The sequence below is a fragment of the Hemicordylus capensis genome, chromosome 13, assembly GCF_027244095.1.
Source record: "Hemicordylus capensis ecotype Gifberg chromosome 13, rHemCap1.1.pri, whole genome shotgun sequence".
NCBI lineage: Eukaryota > Metazoa > Chordata > Lepidosauria > Squamata > Cordylidae > Hemicordylus > Hemicordylus capensis.
Window position 1 is genome coordinate 5,921,733 of NC_069669.1, and position 25,734 is coordinate 5,947,466.

Genomic DNA, 25,734 nt, shown 5'->3' on the forward strand with positions numbered 1-25,734 from the left:
GCACTCCTTCTCTGCTGGAGAAAGTCTTCTCTCTATTCTAGTCCTCAAATTGCACCACAGGTCTGTGGGCCAGCAAAACAACTTGTGGACTTAAGTACAAGGAAGAGAGATGATCTCTCTAATGGATTATTCAGTGTTGGCTATTTAATGTAATTTGTTGCTGTAGGAGACGTTGAACAGTACTGGAAAAAGCAGGTTATAACAAAGGTGCATTCTATTTTTTGTCAACATTCAACTTACCTTATCATAGAGAGGAATCATGAAATAGCCATTATTAGGGGCACAGTCTGTTTGGTATTTCAGGGTACCATGCTTGGTGTACAATTTGATCTACAAATGAAGGGGGGGGGAAGGAAGGTGAATACATTCTTGCAGAACCTGTGATGCATAGATCTACAGAAAGCATCTGTCATCCCTGGAAATGGAAGAACCTGTTCTATGAAAGGGGAAGGCCCCAGGTTCAGTCGCTGGCAGCATCTCCAGGGAGGTCTCAGATCCACTCCTGCCTGAAACCCTTGGAGAGCTGCTGCCAGTCAGTGTAGACAATATTGAGCCGGATGGCCCACTGGTCTGACTCAGTATATGGCAACTTCCTATGTGAACTTTTATGTTCCTTTGTTATCTAACTGTTAATAGAACAGGCTTTTAATTAGATTTATGGTTTTAAATTATTAATGTTGGTTTTAAATTATTTCAGTGTTAATGATTTTAATGTTTAAATGATTTTATTGTTTAATTGCTCTAGTTTTGATTTTATTTATTTATTTATTATATATTTATTTATTTGATTTGTATACTGCCCTTCCAAAATGGCCCAGGGCGGTTTACAATTAAAACCAACCACTAAAACAGTAAAGAGCTAAAACAAAAATTAAAAGCAATATAACAACAATTAACAATTAAAAAACATTTTAAAACAACAATTAAACAATTGGAGTAATTAAAAAACCCCAAACTGGGTTAAAATATTAAAACTGATTTAAAAACCCTGAAACTTAACTAATCACATGTTTCTCTCCTCCTGCTAGATAGGAGAGAAGCACCACTGTCAATGGCACCACCTTGCTCGCCTAACTAGGGTGGTTCTCAGACTGCATGCCACGAAAGGGCCTGGATATTATTATTATTATTATTACCTTTATATCCCACTCTTCCTCCAAGGAGCCCAGAGTGGTGTACTACATACTTGAGTTTCTCGTTCACAACAACCCTGTGAAGTAGGTCAGGCTGAGAGAGAAGTGACTGGCCCAGAGTCACTCAGCAAGTCTCATGGCTGAATGGGGATCTGAACTCGGGTCTCCCCAGTCCTAGTCCAGCACTCTAACCACTACACCACGCTGGCTCTGATAAAGTCCCCTGTCCTCAAGGGGCTCCCAGCCAGGGCGCCATCCTTGGGTTGAACAGAGACAGTTGCTCCCCCATCCCCGCTAAATGTAAGTCTGCTTGCTCAATTAGCAGGAACTGGACGCAGTCAACTCCAGCAGCTTCGCCTGGCTGCCTGAAAGACAGAGGCGCACCGGACCATGGGGTCAGTTGGCAACCTTCCCTGCCGGGCTCACCTCGATCAAGGAGTAGTTGATCTCCACGTCGGACTTGACGAAGCCCCCGCAGCCCACCACGATGTCCTCCGAGCCCCTCGCCACGGCCCACAGGCAGCCGCACACGGCGGCTGCCGCCCACCACCACCCCAGCGCCATCGGCGCCCATCCCCGCGGCATCGCGGCGTCGTCGCCCCACGCGGAGCAGCCGCGAAGGGTCACGGCTGAGTCAGGGAATCAACTGCGCATGCCCAGACGTCTCGGCTGGGGGGGAAGCGCAGCTCCGAGAGCAGAGCGGTCCAGGCGGAGAGTTTGCTGCCCCCTGGGGGCTGGGAGGTGTCAGCGTTTCCTGCTGGCACACAAACTTGAATTTAATAGCAGCCTCCTCTCATACTTATCAACGCACCCTTCCTTGCAGGGTTTTCTGATAAGCTAGCTTTTCATTCTCGGGCTCCCCACTACACTATTGTAGTTATTCTTTTTTTTCTTTTTCTTTTTTAAGTTTCAGTGTAATTTTGATGCAAAATAACCCATAGAACAACATCTGATGCTTTTCTGCAGAACTTGGATTACCTTTCTTCGATATTTTAAGAAGGGATGAAAATGTGAAAGCGGGGACAGAGACCTAAGAAAACCTGAGAGTTTTCCTTTTTCTTTTCCCCCTGAGAAGAACCGGATTTCCTGCTTTTGAGCTTAGCATGGAAATATGATGGGCTGTACCTTTTGCATGCATTTCAGAGTTTTTTCCCCCTGCACTGGGCAGGGCTCGTCGAGGGGCAGGGTAGATTGCTGCTACACCGTGCCTTAGATGAAGCAGGCTGTTCTCCCCGAAAGCTTCCATAATAAAACGGTTAGTCCTTAAGAGCCTCTGAATAGGTTTTACCTGCGTACCTTCACTTTGAACAGAGCATGGTCAGGTTTCGAGGATCGTTAAGTTAGTAACCATAAGGAAATACCCATTTGTTAGGACCAACTGAAGCAATTAGCATGCTAATAGAATGGATAGAACAATTCTCCCTGATATTCTCTTCAATCCTATTTAAGGCGTCGGCGAATATTCTTTGCAAGTCTAAGCGAGACTTAACAGCCTTAAAACGGAGTGTAGAAGGTGTTGTGCCGAGTTGCAGACTTAACTGGGCTAAATTGTGATAGGTGCAAAACGTATTTCAGGTTGAACCTTGGAACAAAGAAATAGAAGTTTCCAGCTTGTAAACATTAAAAACCTGCATGTTGCGCTACGCAGAACACCCTGGGCAGAGGGCAGAAATGGGACTTGCATTATATTAGCAAAGTGGAGATTAATTTTAATAGTCCACCAGGTAAAGAGTCATAGAAACCAACTTGTGTAGAGTTATTTCGTAGTTGGCAGGTGATAGAAGGTGGTTTTCCTCCATTTCTAGGATCTTGGATGGCTAAATCTGGCATTTTCCAAAACACTTCCACTTCTTTTAGAATAGCTACAGTCCAGAATGTTGAGCTTTGGCCAGGGGGGATCAGAGGTCAAATATTTATTCATGAAAGTTGCTGAGCAGGTTTCTCTCTCTCTCTCTCAGAGCAACCTACCTTACAAGGTTGTTGTTATGGCAAGAGTTTTCAAACTTGGATTACCAGGTGTTTCTGGACTACAATTCCCATTATCCCTAGCCACAATGACCTCTGGCTGGGAATGGTGGGAATTGTAGTCCAACATCATCTGGGGACTCAAGCTGGAGAATGTTATTACCATAATTGAATTATGGTAAATTGGGGAAACCTAAATCTATGTTTGTCATCCTGAGTGGCGTGGGGTGGGTAGGATATAATTATTTATTATTAATCATATTGATATATTGTTTTCCAACAAAAAACAATAATCTCCAAGTGGTTTACATAGCAAAAAAATAAAAGGAAAGGAAAGGAAAAGATGGTTCGTTGTTTCATAAGGGGCTTACATTCTAAAAAGAAACTTAAACAGTTCTGGTAACTTTTTGTTACCATTTATTTTTTGTGCTATTGCTAACTTGGATCGGGATGTATGATGTTATTACAAACAATTTTTTAAAATTTATTTTTATTTTTACATTTTATATCCCACTCTTCCACCAAGGAGCCCAGAGCGGTGTACTACATACTCAAGTTTCTCCTCACAACAACCCTGTGAAGTAGGTTAGGCTGAGAGAGAAGTGACTGGCCCAGAGTCACCCAGTTAGTATCATGGCTGAATGGGGATTTGAACTCGGGTCTCCCTGGTCCTAGTCCAGCACTCTAACCACTACACCATGCTGGCTCCTTGTTGTTCAGGTGTCTCTATGTGGCACAACATCTGTCCCAAATTTGGTGCAAATTGATGCAAGCATTGCAAAGTTTTTTAGGAGGACACACACACATACACATACACGGACTAGGAGTGTGTATCGGCTGGTTTGACTGCGAACCGGTCTGCCATGAACCCGCCAGTTTGAGAGGTTCTATTGTGAGTCGGTTCAGTGACTCGACTGGCCCAGCAGGTGGGTTCAACCGAACCGGTTCAGGGACCTGCAGTTCAGTCCAAATTCGGTTCGGATTTGGAGCGAACCGCAGCAAGCAATCCATGCACACACCAACACAGACAGCAGGGCTCTCTCATAAGGGTACATTCTTTGCGGAAAGTAGGCTAACAAGGGAAGAAAGCACAGCGGCAACAGCCACGGGGGGGGGGGGGAGGGGGGTTGAACAGGGGCAGTTGTTCTCCCCCTGCTAAAAAGAGCCACCACTTTAAAAGATGCCTCTTTGCCTAGTTAGAAGGGAACTATTTGGATATGCAGTTATGGATGGATCAGATGGAAGAGGCGTGAAGCTGCAGATTGGCATTATGGCATCTTGGACGCCTACTATCGGGAGAATCATTCACCAGTCTCCAGTCTCTTCAAGTTATTTTATAACAAACCTGGCACTTGAGCCCTGCTGGACTTTGCTACTGTAACCTCTCAAACTCTTTGGCTTCAGAGCACAGGTTTTGCCTGCTGTGGCTATTTCAGACTCCCCCGTGTTTATCTGTGGCCTGGATTCCCAAACAGGTCTGTGGGCTGTTTAAAGCTGTATGCCATCCACAACTTGTGTGTGCTGCAGGAAACACCATGGAAATGCCATTTCCATCATGCAGAAATAGAGACAGAGTTTTACCAGGGACAGGAGCCAGAAAACGCCCGGTCTGCAAGATTGACTCGAGTGGGGTAGCAGGGGCACCTTGGGAGAGTAGATATCCCCTCCACCAGCCCCATGTCTGTTTCAGAAAATTAGTATATCTTATCTGAAGGTTGTATAATTGGTTGTGTTTATGTCTGATCTACGATCATCATACAATTATTCATTCATTCATTCAATATGTGGAAATTCACCTTGCTCCTTCTGTGTCCCACTCATTGTCTCTGGTAGATTGATTGATTGATTGTCGTCAAGTCGATCGACTCTAGTGAACACATAGATAGATTCTCTACAGGATGATCTGTCTTCAGCTTGGCCTTTAAGGTCTCTCAGTGGTGCATTCATCGCTGTCGTCATCGAGTCTATCCACCTTGCTGCTGGTCGTCTTCTTCTCTTGCCTTCAACTTTCCCCAGCATTATGGACTTCTCGAGGGAGCTGGGTCTTTGCATAATGTGTCCAAAGTATGAGAGTTTGAGCCTGGTCATTTGTGCCTCGAATGAAGATTCTGGATTGACTCTGGTAGAGAGGGACATACTAATTTAAAAATGTCATATCTATATATACACACACTTGATGACATCCTTCAGGATTCAGCTCCCTCCTCAGAGTTGTGAGACGCCTGATCTCTGAGTGGGGGAAGGATGCCCCTTGCCTCTAGTCAATGACTGCAAAAGAGTATGCCTTGCCTGCCGACATTGATTCACACCCTTTTTATCCCCAGTAAATAGGAGCCAGTTGAAACTCCCCGCCCCTTGGAAGAGGTGGACATCAGATCCCAAACCAAAGGGGGCAGCAGGAACTGGAAAGGCACCGGAGCAGCAAGGACAGAAGCTGGACTGAGTATATTCACTAGAAACAGCAGGCAGGAACTATGACTGGGGCTGACTGGTTGTGTAGTTCCCGGGAGGAATCTGCTAAACTGTGGGTGAGTGAGAACCATGTGGGTCCTGGAACCAAGCTGGAGTAATAATGGGGAAGATCGGGTCATCCCTTCATTCCATGGAGTTACTTGCCTAATGGAGGGGAGCTGGTCTTGTGGTAGCAAGCACGGCTTCTCCCTTTTGCTAAGCAGGGTCTGCCCTGGTTTGCATTTGAATGGGAGACTAGATGTGTGAGCACTGCAAGATCTTCCCCTTAGGGGATGGAGCTGCTTTGGGAAGAGCACCTGCCTTCTTGCATGCAGAAGGTTCCAAGTTCCCTCTCTAGCAGCATCTCCAAGACAGGGCTGAGAGAGACTCCTGCCTGCAACCTTGTAGAAGCTGCTGCCAATCTGTGTAGACAATCCTGAGCTAGATAGACCAATTCTCTGACTCAGTATAAGGCAGCTTCCTGTGTTCCTCTTCCATAGCTAAATTCCATAGCGAAATACCAAATCTGTGCAACCAAATCTGGTGAGGAAAACCAGTGAGCTACGGAGGGACTATTTCAGTCTTGTTGTCCTTAATGCAGATGGCCTGGTTTCCCTCCGCAAATTAATTCTGAGATAGACAGCCTTAGTTGTGGTGGTGAAAGCCAATCTAAGCCATTTGTCTTGTTAGATTTTCAGTATTGATTTATAAGTAATAGTCAAGAAACTTTGGACTACTGTTGCAGTTAAAACACACACAAAACCCTGGGTGCTTATCTTCACTCACAGGCTGAAACGTTGGACTTTAATATTTGAAAATATTGGAGCAGGGAGTGTCGTTGGCACAAGTTGTTGTTGCCATTGTTAAATGTTTTGTCTTAGGCTGTACTGGAGTTGAAGTGAATGCATTCTTAAACAAAAACTGCCACTTAAAATATTTGTTACCACTTTTCGGCAAAAGTTCTCAAAGTGATTTACATAACAAAAATAAATAATAAGATGGTTCCCTGTCCCCAAGGGGCTCACAGCCTAAAAAGAAACATCAGGTAGAAACCAGCAACAGCCACTGGCAGGTTGGGATGCTGTGCTGGGGATGGATAAATACTGGAATATACTAGGAAGGCATTTTAATCTGAATGTTCTTTTCTGAGATGTTACTAGTTTAAAGAAAAATGTATCTGACTTTTTAATAACCCATTTTTAAAATATAACCCATAAAATATAATGTTGTGGTTAAATTTCAGACAACTATGTCTGCCACTTAATATTAACTTTTAAAAAAAAAAATACAACAGCAGACATCTGATATCATAGCTTTTGCAATCAATTTGTATATTACCCTTTTTTCTTTACCTGGATAGTAAGGAGAACGATATCGATCATGTGCATCCAGCATCCAGAGTGTTAGTTATGATTAAGTCATGTTGAAATCAAGTGATCCATTGATTTCAGTGGGGCTTAATCATGACTAACTAGTCTGGATGCTGCCCAATAAAAATATTTCTTTAAAGCTTCAGATATTAATACCAGGCAAATTTCCAAAACAAAAAAGGAGAACACCACAGCACAGATTCTGAAAATTTAATTTTGTTTACACTAATTGGTGTATTTAAATGTCATTTAAATTTTTATTTTGGCTCCAGTGTATGACTGGTCTTGAACACATGTGAAGATGGTGTGCTCTGTGCCAGATTTAGGGCATAAGCAAAGCAAGCTACAGCTTAGGTCCTCACATTAGAAGGGGCGGGTTTTGGTTTTGGTTTTAAAGATTGAATTTCAAGTAAACTGTGCTTAAATATGTTGTACTTTCTGTCAGTCAAAGACAGAAATAAAATCATGATCATGAATGTATTTTCATTTTAAGGTCTTTCTAATGCAAATAGGCTTATTGCAAGATAGTTGCTTTGGTTAGATTTTTCATTGCATCTTTGCCAAGTAAAATAAAGCTCTATTTCTATTCTTTCTCTCCCTCCGTTTTTTTAAGATTGTGAGCCCTTTGGGGACAGGGAGCCATTTTAAAAAATTATTTATTTATTTGCTTGAAAAGCGGAATACAGCCAGCGAGGCCAATGGTCGGGGATGGTGGAAGTTGTAGTCCAGCACCAGCTGGAGGGCCAAAGTTGTGCAGCCCTAGTTTAGGGCCTCAGTACGTCATAATTCAGCCCTAGGTATGCTCCTTAGCATGCATACAATGTCTTCCCCTCGCTACATCTCAGATTAGTAGAAATGGCTTTGAAGCCCAAGTCTAACTTGCAAACAGGCTCGATTACTTAAACCTTTCAGCGATCCATTTTTAAATAGCTCTGAGGTTATGCTGCATTACAGAGATCTGCCCTTCACATTCTTGTGTTGTTGCAGGACTGGAACCAGACATGGCACGAGGCTATGCCAAGCCTTCCTCTATGTTTCCGGAGAACTGTATTGCTCTGGATTCCTTGTGTCTTCCTTTGGATCTCGTTTCCATTCTATTATATTTATTGTCGGAAAAACAGCAGAGGATATATCAGGATGTCGGCTATCTTCAAAGCAAAAATTGTAAGTCTGGAGCGGGGGTGCCTTTTTAGAGAGAGGCAGAAGCCAGTTCTGTTGCACTGAGTGGCCACATTTGCATGAACCGCGGAACCGCGGGTCCATTTCCCACTCCCCCCTTCTCCCGCTCTCCTGTCCGAATTCGGACGTCACGGAGAGCACTTTCTCTGCAGTCAGCAAGACTGAAGAGAGGAGGGGGAACTGGCTGTGCGGGCTTCCTTCAGGCATGAATGACAGCCAATCACGGCTGGAGGGAGGGAGGGAGGAGCTTCCTCCCTCAGTTCCAATCACACTGAACGCAGCCTGCGGTTCTGCATTCGGACGACATGCAGGCTGCATGGAATCTTGGGTCAGGGTGACAAAACTCACCACAACCTGAGGGTTCAGATTGCAGTTTCAAAATCCAAACCCCGGGTGGGTCACCTCGCGGAACCGGAGTTGCACGAATTTGGGTGACACAGTGAGATAACCTCTGCCCCCTTAAACTCTGGTTCTGCTTTCCGTGCGAATGGGGCCAGTGAGTCGTCACCACGGCTGGACACCTTCCAATACCCTCTTTCAGACTGTCCTTGTGATGTACTTGTCTGATGGAGGCATCCTCTCTTTCCCCAGGTTGTAGGCTTCACCTTGATATTGTTGTTCTTTGTAAGCAATCTCTACATTCTTTGGAAGGCAAGCCAAGGGATTTCACAGGCAACAGGGCTCATCATCAGTCCTGCTTTGCAGGTGGTCACAATGGTAATACCTCTTATTTTACCCACTTTGTTTTTCATAGTAGACCTTGATTTTACTTACTTCTTGTTAGATTTATATACTGCCTTTCATTAAAATAAGTTCAAGGCTGTTTACAACAAATTAAAACAAAACAAGATTTCCCTCCCTTTCCTCTTCAGAATCTGTGTAAGGCGTTGCTGCAGGCTGGAGCTCTTGTTAGTAATTCACCTCTTTATTCGCCTGTTGAGGCTAGTAGTCCTCCTTGGGGGAAGGAGCACACCAAAATGCTGCCCTCTAGCCGTGTTTTGTAGTGAGGTTTCATTGCCACAATGTGTGGCGAGGCTTCATCGCCAGAAGGTGCTAGTTTTCATCATTTAGATCGATCTGTGATCCCCCCCCCCCACTTAACATTGGAAACTAGAATATAGGAAGCTGCCATATATTGAGTCAGACCTTTGGTCCATCTGACTCAGTATTGTCAGCACTGACTGGCAGTGGCTTTCCAGGGTTTCAAACGCGGATCTTTCCCAGCCCTACCTGGAGAGACCGGGGATCGAACCTGGGACCTTCTGCATGCAAAGCACATGCTCCACCACTGAACTATAGCCCCATCCTCAAGAAGCTGCCTTATCCTGTCTTATCCATCCTCAAGAAGCTGCCAGTCAGACCCTTGATCCATCTAGCTCAGTACTGTCTACACTGACTGGCAGCGGCTGCTCCAAGGTTTCAGGCAGGAGTCTTTCCAAGCTCTGCTTGGAGATTCCAGGGTTTGAACCTTGGACCTTGCACATGCCAAGCAGATGTTCTACCACTGAGCACGCATGCAACCATGTCTCCTAATATCAAACATGATTTCTGTCTTAGATCCTGGTGATATTTCTGAGCCAGATGGAGCGACGGAATGGTGTCCAGTCTTCAGGCATTTTGCTGGTGTTTTGGTTGCTCTCTTTCCTCTCTGCAGCGATCTGCTTTAGCTATAACATCCAACATGCCCTAGAAGGTGTAAGTATACATTGATCACAACCAAACAGAAAACTGGGGTGTGGACATATTTAGAGCAATATTTCTCTAGTACAAGCAGGTTTAACTTCGTGCCTTCTTTCCCAGGAGCTGTCACGAGCTCACTCGGCGGAAGACGTTGGCCAGAAATATATGACCTAATAGCCAGTAGCTTGAATTTCAGCTTCTCTGCTCAATAGTCAGGTTCAACAGTCTCACCAGGGATACAGAAGTCAGGAGTGAGACGCCCAAATTCCAAAGCCACAGTCTCTCCGACAAAAGCTCCAAGCAGATTTGACGGGTCGTTTCCAGCAGTTTGTTCAAGGCAAAGGCTGCCCGGTTTATTAGGCAGCAGCCACATGCATTTAATCAACACTCCACCCCCTGCCAGCTGCCATAGATTCAATCTGACTCCTGCTGTCTTCTCGCCAGTTGATTACTCCTCCGTAATTTCATCACCTGTTGCTGACATTTTTCCTGGCTGCGTCCTCGTGGAGATAGTGGCCGTTCAAACTTTTGCTCAGATCCTGACCCTTCTCTCCAAAGATCCCTCAGCCCTGCTGGTCCCTCCTGCACCAAACACTCGCCCTGGCCTGTCTCGGTTACCTCCCCATTCACATCTCCGGCCTGCTCCTCCTCAGGCACCTCCCCACTTTCTAGTAAGTCACCTGCCCCCCACTCCTCTCCAATGTCCTTGAGTCGGGGCATGACAGGAGCCCGGAGGAACAGTAGCTCTCTGTGGCTCCTTTAATGCATGACCCAAACAGTGCAGCTGAGTCTAGGAACGCTAGCCAGATGATTGCCTCAGAAGGTCTGCTAGGTATGACCAGGAGAGGAGAGCTGGTCTTGTGGTAGCAAGTATGACTTGTCCCCTTAGCTAAGCAGGGTCCGTCCTGTTTGCATATGAATGGGAGACTAGAAGTGTGAGCACTGGAAGATATTGCTCCTTAGGGGATGGAGCCGCTCTGGGAAGAGCATCTAGGTTCCAAGTTCCCTCCCTGGCAGCATCTCCAAGATAGGGCTGGGAGAGATTCCTGCCTGCAGCCTTGGAGAAGCTGTTGCCAGTCTGTGAAGACCATACTGAGTGAGATGGACCAAGGGTCTGACTCAGTATTATGTTCCTATGTTCCTATGTGATTCATCTTTCTCATTGTAGGGCTTCAGAGAAGACCCTTTCCATCACGTTGCCTCGTATATTTATTTCATCTTGGTCTTGGTGGAGCTGGTGTTGTGCTGCTTCGTAGATCCGCCTCCCTTCTTCTCCAAAGTTGGCACCGATGCCGTAAGCACTTGGTCTTTCTGCTCTGTGTGTGTGTGTGTGTGTGTGTGTGTGTGTGTGTGTGTAGGGCTATAAGCAGGGCTGGATTAGGGCATGCTGAGGCCTTAAGGTATGTCAAGCTTAAAAGGCCCCACAGCATCTCACACAAAAATGACTACAGGAGAACGCTGTTGTTCATGGGGGTTCCATTCCTCACCTACTACTGGGAGTAACCCCTGCTAACTGAGCAAAGAGACACCTTTTAAAGTGGTGTTTCTCTTATATTTAGCAGGAGGAGAGCAACTGGCCCTCTCCATCCCCAGCACAGCATCTCTCCAGTGCTGTAGCTGGTATCTGCCTTATGTTTCTTTTGGATTGTGAGCCCTTTGGGGACAGGGGACCATTTTATTTTATGTATTATTTATTTTTCTTTGTAAACCGTTTTGTGAACTTTGGTTGAAAAGTGGTATATAAATATTCGTAGTAGTAGTAATGGAACCGCAAGTAATGAGGCATTAGGTCTATGGGGAAAGGGGGCTTAGGTTCCAGGGTGGAGTGAAATTTTTTTAAAGCCCCCAGATGGGCCAGAACATATTGTGGCATGCTCTGTGGGGCTCCCATGTGGCCAGGAATGCCGTCCAAAATGGTGGGAAGCATGGGCAGAAACCTCAGGGGTTGTTGTTATGTCTGAACCCACTCAATATGTCCTTTTTCTGCTCTGTAGAGCCCAATGTGTACATTACACTGTGTGAGTATACAGATGTCTCTACACTCGTACATGTGTTTGTGTGAATGACTGTATCTGTGTTCATTTTAAAAGGGAACATGGTACAGATAGGAAGTGTACTTCAGTACCTGTGTACAAATCTGTACCTGGGTACAGATTTGTACAACACTCATACAACACTTGTATGAATGTTGAGCATAATGTGTGAATAGGCCTTAGATGTCTTATACATTTGTAAATCTCAAGGTTGTCCTTTAAATTTTTTTTAAACTTTTTGCAGAATCTGTGCCCAGAAGCTGGTGCCTCTTTCGCTTCCAAAATCACTTTTTGGTGGTTCATTGGGTAAGAAAACGAGCAAAGGCGTGCCTTAAGTGGCAGATAGCAGTCAATATGAGCAATCAGTCCCGTTTTTGTTTTTTGTTTTTAAGATCACACTTGGAGAATTTGGCTCAAACCTATATGGGATTCAGACATTATGCAGAACCAAGGTTTATTTCAACTAACTGTGGCTATTGTGTATGTCTGAATCTCTGCAGATGAACAAGCTGTGGATTATTTCAGGCAGTTGAATCATGATCTGAGCCCAAGGTTTGAAGTTGGCAGGATTGTCCTAACCAGAGTCTCATGTGATGTCTGAACCCACAACTGTGGTTTAATCTTAGTTTGTGCCAGTAGCTCCACTTCTACATAGACAAAAGCAAGCCTAGATCATGGGAGATCTAGAAGGTGCTCTCTAAGGTAACGGTAAGAGGTAAGGTAAGAGAACGGCCAAGGTGAGGTAAGAGAATGGCCAGGACTCAAACAAACCATGATATGGCAAAATAAACAAAAATTTGGTGATAATCTCTGTCACTAATTCATGTTTGTTAGATAACATACATCAGTATAAGCTGCCTTATACTGAGTCAGACCATTGGTTCATCTAGCTCAGAATTGTTTGCACTAACTGGCAGTGGCTTCTTCAGGGTTTAAGACAGGTGTCTCTCCCAGTCCTACCTAGAGATGCCAGGGAGTCAACCTGGGACCTTCTGCATAAAAGCATGCAGATTCTCTTCCACTAAGCTATGGGCCCCAGTTGGTTAAAAAAACCAAGATATCAAACCATGGATTGATTCTGGTTTGTTTTAATGAACTGTAGATAGAACAAACTGCAGTTACCCAGTTCATACATCACCCAGAACTGTAGTTTGTTCTAAAGTGAAAGCAGAAGCTTTCAGTCGCCTCCTTTCACCTACAAGAGTGAAGCACGGATGACTTTGATCTGGGTTATCTTAGAGAGCGCCTTCTTCTGTATGATTCCCATAGCATGTTGAAGTCATCTGGAGAGTTCTGCCTCCGTTGCCATCAGTACGTCTGGTGGTAAGCTGGAGCCGGGCTTTCTCTGTGGCTGCTCCTGGGCTGTGGAATGCACTCCCGGCAGAAATCCGTAGCTTGGGTTCATTGTTGGCCTCCACAAGAGCCCTTAGAGCTGACTTGTTTGGTCTGGCCTTCCAGGGTTTTTAAATGGCTCTTAAATGCTTTTAATTGTTTTGATATGGTTTTAAATTGTTTTTATATAGTCTTAAGCTGATGTTTTAAATGATCGTTTGTTAGTTTTTTGCTTTTTGTTGTGGGGCACTGCCCTGAGCTTTTGGATAGGGCAGTATAAAAATGTAAAATAAATAAATAAATAAGAGCGGAGGGAGAATATGCAACCCCATAGCTCTCAAAGGCTCATTCTTATAGCACTAAACATCTGAGCCAGGCTTCTAAATAATAAACATCAATTTCTAGGAGAGATCCCGATCCCTCTACAGAACTTGAGAAATAGAGACAAGTCAGATAGATGAATCCTAAGTACTAGTAAAGATCCTTTTGAGAGTTGGTTGTGAATGTAATAGAAAGTATCATTTTGCAGGCTGCTCTGGAAAGGACGTCGGCAGCCATTACATACAGAAGACCTGTGGTCACTAGCAAAAGAAAATTCCTCTGCAGAGATCCTTACCCAGATTGAAAATGCATGGAAGCAAAATTGTGCAGCAGTGAAGCAGTAAGTGCCTTTTGCTCACAGATCTGACTGCAAGGAGGTGAGCGGACATCTAGTCCTCCTTGTTTCTCAAAGATTAGGAGTGTTTGAGAGCCTTTCCAGCCTTTCCTATAAATAAATAAACAAATAAAATAAAAGCGCCAGCGAGGGGGGGGGGGGAAGTGGTGAGCAGGTAAAGAGCTCCTGCATCTTAATCCTCCCCACCCGCTGAGCTGGCTCAAATGCTGGCATTCGAGTCTGTTTGACGCTTGAAAAAGGAAGCGCGGAACAGGTTCGTGCTCATCCCTACACTACAGCGCTCTCTTCCTTGTGTTGTTAAGAACTGCACCATCCATGGGATTCAGAAGTGAGCAAGGAAGTCATGAAGATGCTGAAGAGAGCACCAGGCTGCTTCCGGATTCACACAGGGACAGCAAGCCGCTGCTGAAAGCTTTCTGGAGTGTGTTTGGAATGTACTTTCTTCTCGGGACCCTTGCTTTAGTCGTCTGCGACATCTTCTTGTTTCTGATCCCAAAGGTATTCAGGTATGTGGGCACCTAAGAGTTGTCATCGAACATGACCTGGAAGATTGCTGTTAGTGCCCTTCCCCCAGGGGTGGCCTTGATCTCTGGCCCAATTTTTACTGAAATGGTACAGCCAGGACTGGACTGGACCAGTTCAGATGGCAGACGAGGGTCACATGGTGGAACAAAGGAAGCTGCCTATACTGAGTCAGACAATTGGCAGTCTAGCTCAGTACTGTCTTCACAGACTGGCAGCGGCTTCTCCAAGGTTGCAGGCAGGAGAGTCTCTCAGCCCTCTCTTGGAGATGCTGCTAGGGGAGGGACTTGGAATCTACTGGATGCAAGTAGACAGATGCTCTTCCCAGAGCAACCCCATCCTGAAAAGAGGAATATCTTGCTGAGCTCACACATGTAGCCTCCCATTCAAATGCAAATCAGGGTGGACTCTGCTTAGCAAAGGAGACAATTCGTGCTTGCTAGCGCAAGACCAGCTCTCCTCCCTGAGTTGCTTCATACAGAAAAGAATGTCTGCCAGTGATGGTGGACGCTGGGACAGAGAGGGGAGGAGCAGGAGGAGGAATATATCTTTTAACAGTTGGTAAAAGATATTGGAATATATCTTTAACAATTCCCCCTGCCATCTGGCATCCTGTACAGCTGATCTGTCGCTTGCCCCACCCTCGCTGTTTAGCGAGTTGATGCACTTGCGTGGTGGTCATTTCAGGGGTCAATGACATCTGAGAACCCCTGTTAGCCTCTGTAGCGGATTAAAGCCTTTGTCTCAGAGCAAGCTCAATGTGAGGGAAAGAAATGCAGAATCATATCTTCTGACCTGAGCACAGGTCTGTCGATGGCTACTAGTGTGGTTATAGACCGCCTCCAGCTTCAGAGGCAAGATGCCTCTATATACCAGTGGCAGGGGAGCAACAGCAGGAGAGAGGGCATGTCCTCACCTCTTGCCTGTGGGCTTCTCAGAGGCATCTGGTGGGCCACTGTCGGAAACAGGATGCTGGACTAGATGGGCCTTGAGCCTGATCCAGCAGGGCTGTCCTTATGTTCTTCCTCTCCAGTCTCTTCCTAGATTTCATCACCGACCGAGAAGCCCCTTCCTGGAAAGGTTATTTCTATGCAGTGCTGATGTTCCTGTTCGCTTGTCTCCAGGCACTGTTTGAGCAGCAGTATATGTATATGTGTCTTGTAGTGGGCATGAGGCTCAGGACAGCTGTTACAGGCCTTGTTTATCGGAAGGTAAGCCTGCTGTGTGCTGATCTCTCTCTCACATTTTCCTTCCACCTAAGTTGCCCACCTGCCAAGATTGGTCTGGAGTCCCCCGGAGACTAGGGAAAGCATTCTGGAGAATGCTATTATTTATTTATTTGATTTATATCCCGCCCTTCCAAAAATGGCTCAGAGCGATTTACATCAAAACAAAAACAATTAAAATCAATTAATTAAAATTAAAACTAAATTAAACTATTAAAATCATTTAAACATTAAAAGCATTAACATCAAAATAATCTAAAACCAACATTAAAAATTTAAAACCATCAACCTAATTAAAAGCCTGGGTGAATAAATGTGTCTTCAGTGCCTTTTAAACAGTTGCCAGAGATGGGGAGGCTCTTATTTCAGCAGGGAGCGCATTCCAAAGTCCAGGGGCAGCAACGGAGAAGGCCCGTCCCTGAGTGGCCACCAGATGAGCCGGTGGCAAATGCAGACGGACCTCTCATGATCTCAGTGGGCGGTGGGGTTCGTGACGAAGAAGACCGAGAGCCCAAGACGTTTAGGGCTTTATAGATTATAACCATCACCTTGCATTCTGCCCAGAAACATATTGGCAGCCAGTGTAGCTCCCTCAATCTCTTCGAGATGACCCAGGGACCAACCTGGCAATGGGAGACGTTTCTTGTTCTGTTATCTTCTGCCACTCCTTAATTTTTGTTTTAAAAAAGTTTTAATTGATGTTTTTCAGAATGTCATTCATTTTGGTGATTACTTCGGTGGAGATGTGGGATGTAAAAGTTTGGAAACAAGCAAATGGACAAATGAAGTGTGACCTTTGGGGTTTGGTTTCCTCTCCTCTAGATCTTAGTCTTGTCCAGTGTGGCCACCAAAGCAACGACTGTGGGGGAAATGGTCAACCTGGTGTCTGTCGATGTGCAAAAGCTGATGGATCTTGTTATTTATTTTAATGGGACCTGGCTTGCCCCCATCCGAATTATCATCTGCTTTGTCTTCCTTTGGCAGGTAAAAAGCAACACGTGGCATTCCTTGAGAGAGGAGAGCTGGTCTTGTGGTAGCAAGCATGACTTGTCCCCATAGCTAAGCAGGGTCTGCCCTGGTTGCATATGAAAGGGAGACTTGATGTGTGAGCACTGCAAGATATTCCCCTCAGGGGATGGGGGCACCTTGGGAAGAGCAGGATGTTCTGAGTTCCCTCCCTGGCAGCATCTCCAAGACAGGGCTGAGAGAGATTCCTGCCTGCAACCTTGGAGAAGCCGCTGATAGTCTGTGTAGACAATACTGAGCTAGATAGAATTCCCAATATGCAAATTAGCAGCTGCGCTTTCCAGTTGGCTTGTATTTGCTCTGGATATCTACCAACAATAGTTGGGGAAGATATCTTTGCCTGACCATTTTCCTTGACATATTAGCAGCAACACAACAACAAAAGCAAAGCTTTTAAATTAAGGCTGTGATTCCTGCCTGCAACCTTGGAGAAGCCGCTGCCAGTCTGTGTAGACAATAGTGAGCTAGATGGACCCTCTGTATGTGGCAGCTTCCTCCTTTCCTATGAAGTATGGGTGGTGGTATATTATTGTAATATCATCCTCATAGTCTATTCCTCTAACGTTTCTTGCATTTATATCTCACTTCCTGTTTTTGCATCCTATCAGCTCCTGGGACCGTCAGCCTTGACAGCAATTGCTGTGTTTTTATTTCTGTTGCCGCTGAACTTCATGATAACAAAGAAGAGAAGCCAGTTCCAGGTATGACGTATGAAAAACAGATGAGTAAGCTTTTATCACTGTCACCATGTCCACAGCGTAAGTCCTAATATGCGCTTTATGTGGTCACAGGAACATAGGAAGCTGCCTACCAAGTCAGACCATTGGGCCATCTAGCTCAGTATTGTCTACTGTCAGCGTCTTCTCCAAGGTTACAGGCAGGAGTCTCTCTCAGCCCTCTCTTGGAGATGCTGCTAGGGAGGGAACTTGGAACTTTCTGCATTTATGCACGCAGGTGCTCTTCCCAGAGCAGAATATCTCACAGTGCTCACACATTTAGTCTCCCATTCAAAGGCAAGCCAGGGCAGACCCTGCTTAGCAAAGGGGACAATTCATGCTTGCTACCTCAAGACCAGCTCTTGTGGTCAGTCAGATTCACCAGGAATCTGGAGAAGGTTGCTACAGCCCTTCTCCTTTGAACATAGTGAGCTTCCTTATACTGAGTCAGATCATTGGTGTGTCTACCTTAGTATTGTCAGCACTGACTGGCAGCGGCTCCCCAAGGTTACAGGAAAGAGTCTTTCTCAGCCCTACCTGGAGATGTCAGGGAATGAACCTGGAACCTTCCTCATGCAAAGCAGATGTTCTTCCACTGAGCTATTGCCCCATCCCCTAAAAGGGATATCTCACAGTGTTCAAATGGAGTCTCCCATCCAAATGCAAACCAAAGCAGATCTGCATAGCAAAGGGGGAGACTCATGCTTGCTACCACAAGACCAGCTTTCCTCCCTGGGTAGAACATTTTGTTTTAGGGGCTACTGCCATGACATTTATTTTTTTTGGAAACATGTTTTCTAACCATCATTGTAGGTGATATGAGTTGGACTGTGTTTCAGGAAGCTCAGATGAGGCATAAGGATAATCGTGCAAAGCTCACCAGTGCCATCCTCAGTGACATTAAGATTCTCAAGCTTCATGGCTGGGAGAAGAACTTTATGGGCCAAGTATTAGGCATCCGGATGCAGGAACTTCAAGCTCTCAAGACATCTCAGTTTCTTTTCTCCGCATCTCTGGCTTCTTTCCACTCATCTACCTTTTTGGTAAGAGTTTGTAGCTGCTGCTGCTGCTGCTGCTTCTTTATTTATTTTATTTTATTCCACTTCTCAGCTGAAAAGTTCTCAAAGTGGTTTACAAAAAAAGAAGATGGCCCCATGTCCCAAAAGGGCTCACAGTCTAAAAAGAAACAAAGGGTAGACATTAGCAGTAGACATCACTGGAAGGATGCTGTGCTGGGGTTGGACAGGGCCAGTTGTTCTCCCCCTGTTAAATATAAAAGAGAATCGCCATTTTGAAACGTGATTTCAAATCACCTCCAAGGTGATTTCAGGGGGAGAGCAACTGGCCCTATCCAACCCCAGCACAGCATCCCTCCAGTGACTGTTGCTGATGTCGACTTTTTGTTTCTTTGCCCTTTGCCCACTTAGCAGGGGGATTCCCAAACCGTGACACAAGAGGCCTTGAACATGGCTCCTTCTCCCCAATTATTAAGAACATTTATATGCTCCCCTTCTTCCAAGGAAGTAAGGACAGCATTCATTGTTTTCCCCTTCCTCCCATTGTTAGAATCATAGAGTTGGAAGCCTATCTAGTCCATCTCTCTGCTTGCTGCAGGCAAGCAGAGACTTAAATGCATCCTGTTGTACCTGCATTCCCTCATACGCCTTTCCATCCCTTCTCAACAGATTACCTTCATCATGTTCACAGTCTACACGCTGGTGGATGAGAGAAACATCTTGAATGCCCAGAAAGCCTTTGTCTCCTTGGCCCTAGTCAACATACTCAACACTGCTCATTCTTTTCTTCCATTTTCCATTAATGCAGTCATGCAGGTGAGTAGCAGATTGACCTCCTTTGGCGATGTCAAACATAGTGATTGGCCAGCTCCTTTTGAATCATAGGGAACTGTCTTCTGCTGAGTCAGATGGTGGGTCTCTCTAGTTCAGGATTGTCAGCACTGACTGGCAGCAGCCCTCCAAGGTTTAAGGCAGGAGTCCTTCCCAGGCCTATCTGGAAGTGCCGGGGACTGAACCTGGGAGAGGAGAACTGGTCTTGTGAGAGGAGGGCTGGTTTAGCAAGCATGACTTGTCCCATTAGCTAAGCAGGGTCCACCCTGGTTGCATATGAATGGGAGACTTATTATTATTATTTACCAATGAAGTTTAGAGCAGCCACTGTATACCCTGGAGTTCTCTTGTTGAGGAGGTATATGTGTGTATTTTTATTCCAGGCAAAAGTTTCCATAAACCGTTTAGCTGCCTTTCTTTCTCTTGAAGAGCTGGATCAAACCCAGATAGACTCTGGTTCTTTAGAGAGCAGTAAGTATTTTATTTATTTATTATTTTATTTTTTACTATATCCCGCTCTTCCTCCAAGGAGCCCATAGCGGTGTACTCCATACTTAAGTTTCTCCTCTCAACAACCCTGTGAAGGAGGTTAGGCTGAGAGAGAAGTGACTGGCCCAGAGTCACCCAGCTAGTTTCGTGGCTGAATGGGGATTTGAACTCGGGTCTCCCTGGTCCTAGTCCAGTACTCTAACCACTATACCATGCTGGCTTTAGGGGGTGATCCCCCTCTGTATTCTAAAGCAGGCGCTCCCAACCTCAGGTCCCTAGATGCTGTGGACCATAAATCCCATCATCCATGCCACAGTGGCCAGAGGCTGCCAACTTTGGTCTGCTGGTGATGTTGGACTACAATTCCCATCATTCCCTTTGGACCTTGTGGTTGGGGATCTTGGGAGCTGTAGTCAGACAACATCTGGGAACTCAAGGCTGGGAGCCTTTGCCCTAAAGAGCATTCACTTCAGCTATTCCATTGTTTGAACTGGCATCCTAAAGCTCATGGTATTACTAGGACTGTAGATACTTGTTGTACATTCCTGCTATAGGGACTCATAGAGCCAAATGTATGTATATATTTAATTTGTTACATTTCTTTACCGCCCCATCCAAAGGCTCTGGGCGGTGCACAACAACAAAAAAAACCCCCGAGAACCATCATTTAAGACAATCAACCTTAAATCATTCAAAAACAAATTTAAAAACAGTTAAACACTATTAAAACATTTTGGGGAAAACATTTAAAAGCAATTTTAAAACCCTGGAAGGCCAGACCAAACAAATAGGTTTTTTGACATTATTCCTGAGGCTATGGAAATTCTTGCTTTTATTTAACAGTTATTTTATTTTATAACAAATGTAGAAAGTGAAAGAGGATAGTGAAAGTTAACACATCTCATAGGAACATAGGAAGAGCCCTTGGTGGCGCAGTGGTAAAACTGCCGCCCTGTAACCAGAAGGTTACAAGTTTGATCCTGACCAGGGGCTCAAGGTTGACTCAGCCTTCCATCCTTCCGAGGTCGGTAAAATGAGTACCCAGAATGTTGGGGGCAATATGCTAAATCATTGTAAACCGCTTAGAGAGCTCTGGCTATAGAGCGGTATATAAATGTAAGTGCTATTGCTATTGCTATTGCTATATCCTGAGTCAGACCCTTGGTCCATCTAGCTCAGTATTGTCTTCACAGACTGGCAGAGGCTTCTCCAAGGTTGCAGGCAGGGATGTCTCTCAGCCCTTATCTGGAGATACTGCCAGGGAGGGAACATGGAACATTAGATGCTCTTCCCAGAGCAGCTCCATCCCCTGAGGGGAATATCTTCCAGTGCTCACACTTCTAGTCTCCCATTCAGATGCAACCAGGGCAGACCCTGCTTAGCTAAGGGGACAAGTCATGCTTGCTACCACAAGACCAGCTCTCTTCATTTGTGCACCTCTGTATTCATCTTTTGTCTTGTAGGCCGGGACTCTATTATTGTAAAGAATGGAACCTTCAGCTGGGACAGAGAAAGTCCTCCATGCCTTAAAAGGTATGCAATCAGGTGTACTTGGGGGTTTGTCTCCAAATAATTATTCACTGATTTTGTTGATTATGAATGGGGTTGATGGATGGTCGTCCAGAGCAAACCAGGGCAGGGCCCCGGTTCCCATGTTATATTCAACACACACAAAATAATAAATATTTTTTATTTTTATTTTTTGCATTAAATGCCGCTCCATATAAAAAATCTCTGGATGACTTACGGATTAAAAGCATAAACAACAGTTAAAACATTAGATCATCTAAAACAATTTTTAAAATAACAATCAAGTACAGAGTATGCATACTACCTGGCTTGAGTCAGAATTGCATCAAGGTGCATTCTACCTGTATGCACAAACAGGTGGTAGTAGTAGTAGTAATTTTTTTTAAAAAGTTATTTGTTAGCCTCTCCATAACAAATGGTTCTCTGGGTGGCTGACAACAACACAACAGTCAAAAACAGTCAAACAAATTACATTATAAAATAGATAACACAAAATATAATACAAGCCATCACTGCCTGCCTGCTGCCCCATCGTGGGGCTGTTGTGCTTCAAACTTAACTTTAAAGCAGCAGCCGGACACTGCTCTCCTTTTTCAAACGCCGCACTTTGCCGCCAGAATGCGGCAATTTCAAACGCCGCATTTTGCCGCCAGCAGCCCTCGAACGGCAGCGTCACGCCAAGGGTGTCGGCACCGTTTGTATGGTCAGCGACACCATGCTGACCACGCAGGTGGCTTTGGCGCATGCGTCGACGCCATTTGTGTGCCAATGCCGCACGAGGGCTGCTGGGAGCAGCATCCCGGCAGCGTGGCTCGGTGTTTGAAAGAGGACAGCGGCACGGCTGGTGCTTTAAAGTTAAGTTTGAAGCACAACAGCCCCACGATGGGGTGGCAGGCAGGCAGTGATGGCTTGTCGGAGGAGCAGGTAGAACCTGCTTGCCTCCTGTGAAAGATATTGCTCTCCACCCCCTGAGACATGCACGGAGGATTTCTTGCACATCCCTGCAGTCTAATGTCTGAACGCAGCTAGAGCCTTCTGGGGTTTCCAAGCACGGAACAGGAACAGGGCACAACTACTTTGGATGGTCCCCGTTGCCTATTCTGTGTCCCTTCTGCAAGCGCTTTGTGCCCGGAGAGTATCTAACCCTACCCTCTTTGCAGGATCAACCTCGCCATACCTCAGGGCAGCCTGTGTGCTGTGGTTGGCCAGGTGGGTGCTGGGAAATCGTCGCTACTCTCTGCATTACTTGGCGAGCTGCGGAGAATAGAAGGCTGTATAGCTATGAAGGTAACACTCTTTCTTGTTCTGGGCAGGCGCTGAAACTCCATGATGCTTTTTGTAATATGTTGGTTGACCCAACAGTTAGTGTAGCCATCTCTGGGGAATTGCAGAAGACTGAGTTACAGAAGTATTGCAGACCTAGTCTGGGCCTATTGGCTAGTACCTGTGCCATCGTGGAGACACAAGTTCTAAGCCCCTTGCTCTGGATCTTGAAATGTTTAAATGCCCCACCATCTCAGTTTCCTTTCCCCCTTATGTCCTGTCCTCTTCACCCCCATTCTTTCCTTCAAAAGTTGCAAGCTTCCAGTCTGAAGCGCTGAGAAGTGATGTCTCTAACATCCTTAAAAAAAAAAAAAGGATAATGTAACAGTATGCTAATATTATACTGCTAACTAGCTACGGCTACAGTGCCACATCCCTGTCCACATTTAATGGATGCAAGCATTTGGAACTTCCAAGCACTTTCCAAGTTCTTCTCCCTAAAAACAAATGTCAGAACTTCATTTAAAAAAAAAAAAAATTAACAAAACACTGAGACTAGCATCCTACAGGACTGCATATATTTTTAATTTTTATTTATTATTTCATATGCCAGACATCTGAAAATGGCTCAGGGCGGTTCACAATCGAATACAGAAAAAATTTAAATATTAGCATAAAACAAACAATATTTTTTTTTAAAGTATTAACATTAACATTGTTTAAATACAGCTAGAACCACTTGCATATTTCTACTAGCCAAGCTGAAGAGTTGGGAACAAGGCAGGGGGACGTATGTTCCTGGGCCGTGGGGGCGGGGGGCATCAGCTGAGCGACAGCTTGCTCTTCGCTGTCCCCCTCCCACCTCTGAAAAATGAGGCAGGAAGGTGGGCGGGTGGGCAGGCAGAGACCCATCTTCACTTTCTGTCCCAGGGTCCACTCGAACCTTGCTGTACGGATGAGCATATGACCCTGCAATACAGATTTCTCTCCTGCATTTGGTGCTGACAACCTCTTGCTTGGAATTTCCCAGGGCACGGTTGCGTTTGTTCCCCAGAAGCCCTGGATACAGAATGCTTCAGTGGAAGACAACATCACTTTTGGACAAGAGATGGATGGGCGATGGTACAGCAGAGTGGTTGCAGCCTGTGCACTAGAGTTAGATCTGGACAGCTTCCCTGCTGGGAATCAAACTGAAATTGGAGAGAAGGTTTTTCACTCCTTATTTTCTGGCTAGAAGTAGGTTTTTTTGGGGGGGGGGTTGGAGTGGGTTGCACAGATTTTTTGGGGTGCCCACCCTTAAGTAAGGGGTGCCCACCCCAAGCAGGCTCATTTTCTTTTAAGAAGGGGGGTGCTCCTGAAAATTGTGCCAGTCTCCCCACTTCCATTTTATCCAGTAAAGTGAGTAAGGTTGCGGTTACTACCACTGGCACATTTGATGGAGACCCAAAACCCGGCCTTCTGTAGGGTTGCCCTAGGGCTCTGGGACATACTTCCAGGACCTCCCCATCTCTGGTTGTTTCCTAAACAATTTTTGAAAACTCACTCTCTTATCAGGTTCTTAGTTCATAATGTTTTAAAGTTTTATTGGTGGTAGTTTTAATTTTGTTTTTACATTAGGAACATAGGAAGCTGCCGTATACTGAGTCAGACCATTGGTCCATCTAGCTCAGTCTTGTCTACACAGACTGGCAGCGGCGTCTCTAAGGTTGCAGGCAGGAGTCTCTCTCAGCCATACCTTGGAGATGCTGCCAGGGAGGGAACTTGGAACCTTCTGCTCTTCCCAGAGTGGCTCCATCCCCTGAGGGGAATCTCTTCCAGTGCTTGCACATCAAGTCTCCCATTCATTTGCTACCAGGGCAGAACCTGCTTAGCTAAGGGGACAAGTCATAGGAACATAGGAAGCTGCCATATACTGAGTCAGACCCTTGGTCCATCTAGCTCAGTATTGTCTACCCAGACTGGCAGCAGCTGCTTGCTACCACAAGACCAGCTCTCCTCTCATTATCTTTAGGGTTTAATTGCTTGGCTTAAATTGTAAACCACCTGAGATTTTATATAGGGTGGTATAACAATACGATTAAATAAATAAATTAGCGTGCTACAAATCATGGGCAATGTGACCCCACCCCAAATTCCTTTGCACCATTCTACGTAGCTGCTATTTTCACGCTCTTAACGGCTTCGTTCTTCACTGCACAGTCCATGATCCAGCGGGAGCTGCAGATAAAGAGCCCTTTTCTCTCCTGTTGCCACAGGGTGTCAATATTTCTGGCGGGCAGAAGCAGAGACTCAGCTTGGCTCGAGCAGTCTACAGGAAGGCATCCATTTACCTTCTGGATGACCCCCTCTCTGCTGTGGATGCTGAGGTTGGCCAGCATGTTTTTGAGCACGTCATTGGACCCAATGGATTACTGAAGAACAAGGTACTCCTAGGAACGTAGGCAGCTGCCATCTCCTGAGTCAGACCATTGGTCTATCTTGCTCAGTATTGTCTGCACAGACTGGCAACGGCTTCTCCAAGGTTGCAGGCAGGAATATTTATTTATTTATTTGAAGAATATAATATCCCGCCCACTCCAAAGACTCCGGGCGGTGTACAATGACATGTAAATAAAGTCACATTAAAAATTACAATCAAAAATTACATTGAAAATGGCAAACTAAAATAGATCATGGAAAGGAAATAAAATAAATGACAGGGCAAATGCCCAGCGGGAAAGAAAGGTCTTCAGTAAGGATTTAAAGACTGGTAAAGAGGGGGCTAGATGAATCTGAAGGGGAAGAGAATTCCAAAGAAGTGGGGCAGCAACCAAAAAAGCCCTTTCGTGGGAAGGACTCGATGTCTGGATAAAACAAACCAGTCAATAACACCTGTCTGACTCTGTAAATAAATAATAATAATAAATATAATTAATTGTTTCCTTTCTTTCCAGACCCGCGTTCTGGTGACTCACGCCGCCCACATTTTGTCCCAAGTGGATAATATTATTGTGATAACTAATGGAGAGATCTCTGAAACAGGTTCCTGCCAAGAACTGATGGAAAGGCAAGGAGCTTTTGCAGACTTTCTGAGGTCATATAACCCCGAAGAGAAAGAAGATCGGGATTTAGAAGGTATTGCTGTCACCTTCTTGGCTTTTTGTGCTCAGATGCATTGATTCGACAGATGGTTATTTCACTGGCTATCCATGAGACAGGAACCCTTCCGCTACTGAGAATGGCTTGAATTGGAGCCACTGGACACGTTTCTTTGAATAAGTGTAGCTGCTCTTTCAGAGTCTCGCCTAAGCCCTATC

General features: G+C 45.3%; 2 protein-coding genes across 4 annotated transcripts in view; one reads left to right on the forward strand and one right to left on the reverse strand.

Annotated features, from left to right (window-relative positions):
* The window catches only part of LOC128336720 (nodal modulator 1-like), a 29,921-nt gene extending 28,139 nt beyond the window's left edge, over positions 1-1,782 (reverse strand). The window contains exons 1-2 of one of the 2 annotated variants that reach the window (XM_053276793.1): positions 1,560-1,782; positions 241-330 (exon numbers count right to left, since the gene is read on the reverse strand). In XM_053276793.1, the coding sequence (XP_053132768.1) occupies positions 241-330; positions 1,560-1,718 (249 nt within the window). In that variant the 5' untranslated portion in view covers positions 1,719-1,782. The remainder of the gene's footprint in view (positions 1-240; positions 331-1,559) is intronic. The other variant, XM_053276794.1, reaches the window with a different exon arrangement.
* A 3,715-nt stretch (positions 1,783-5,497) lies between these two features.
* The window catches only part of LOC128336861 (ATP-binding cassette sub-family C member 6-like), a 34,725-nt gene continuing 14,488 nt past the window's right edge, over positions 5,498-25,734 (forward strand). Inside the window, exons 1-19 of one of the 2 annotated variants that reach the window (XM_053277177.1) lie at positions 5,498-5,626; positions 7,907-8,083; positions 8,690-8,815; positions 9,656-9,793; positions 10,947-11,072; positions 12,056-12,117; positions 13,673-13,804; positions 14,122-14,325; positions 15,375-15,552; positions 16,390-16,551; positions 17,202-17,294; positions 18,149-18,352; positions 18,995-19,141; positions 19,540-19,627; positions 21,109-21,178; positions 22,336-22,462; positions 23,469-23,645; positions 24,694-24,861; positions 25,372-25,552. In XM_053277177.1, coding sequence (XP_053133152.1) covers positions 5,573-5,626; positions 7,907-8,083; positions 8,690-8,815; positions 9,656-9,793; positions 10,947-11,072; positions 12,056-12,117; positions 13,673-13,804; positions 14,122-14,325; positions 15,375-15,552; positions 16,390-16,551; positions 17,202-17,294; positions 18,149-18,352; positions 18,995-19,141; positions 19,540-19,627; positions 21,109-21,178; positions 22,336-22,462; positions 23,469-23,645; positions 24,694-24,861; positions 25,372-25,552 — 2,614 coding nt within the window. In that variant the 5' untranslated portion in view covers positions 5,498-5,572. The remainder of the gene's footprint in view (positions 5,627-7,906; positions 8,084-8,689; positions 8,816-9,655; positions 9,794-10,946; positions 11,073-12,055; positions 12,118-13,672; positions 13,805-14,121; positions 14,326-15,374; positions 15,553-16,389; positions 16,552-17,201; positions 17,295-18,148; positions 18,353-18,994; positions 19,142-19,539; positions 19,628-21,108; positions 21,179-22,335; positions 22,463-23,468; positions 23,646-24,693; positions 24,862-25,371; positions 25,553-25,734) is intronic. The other variant, XM_053277178.1, reaches the window with a different exon arrangement.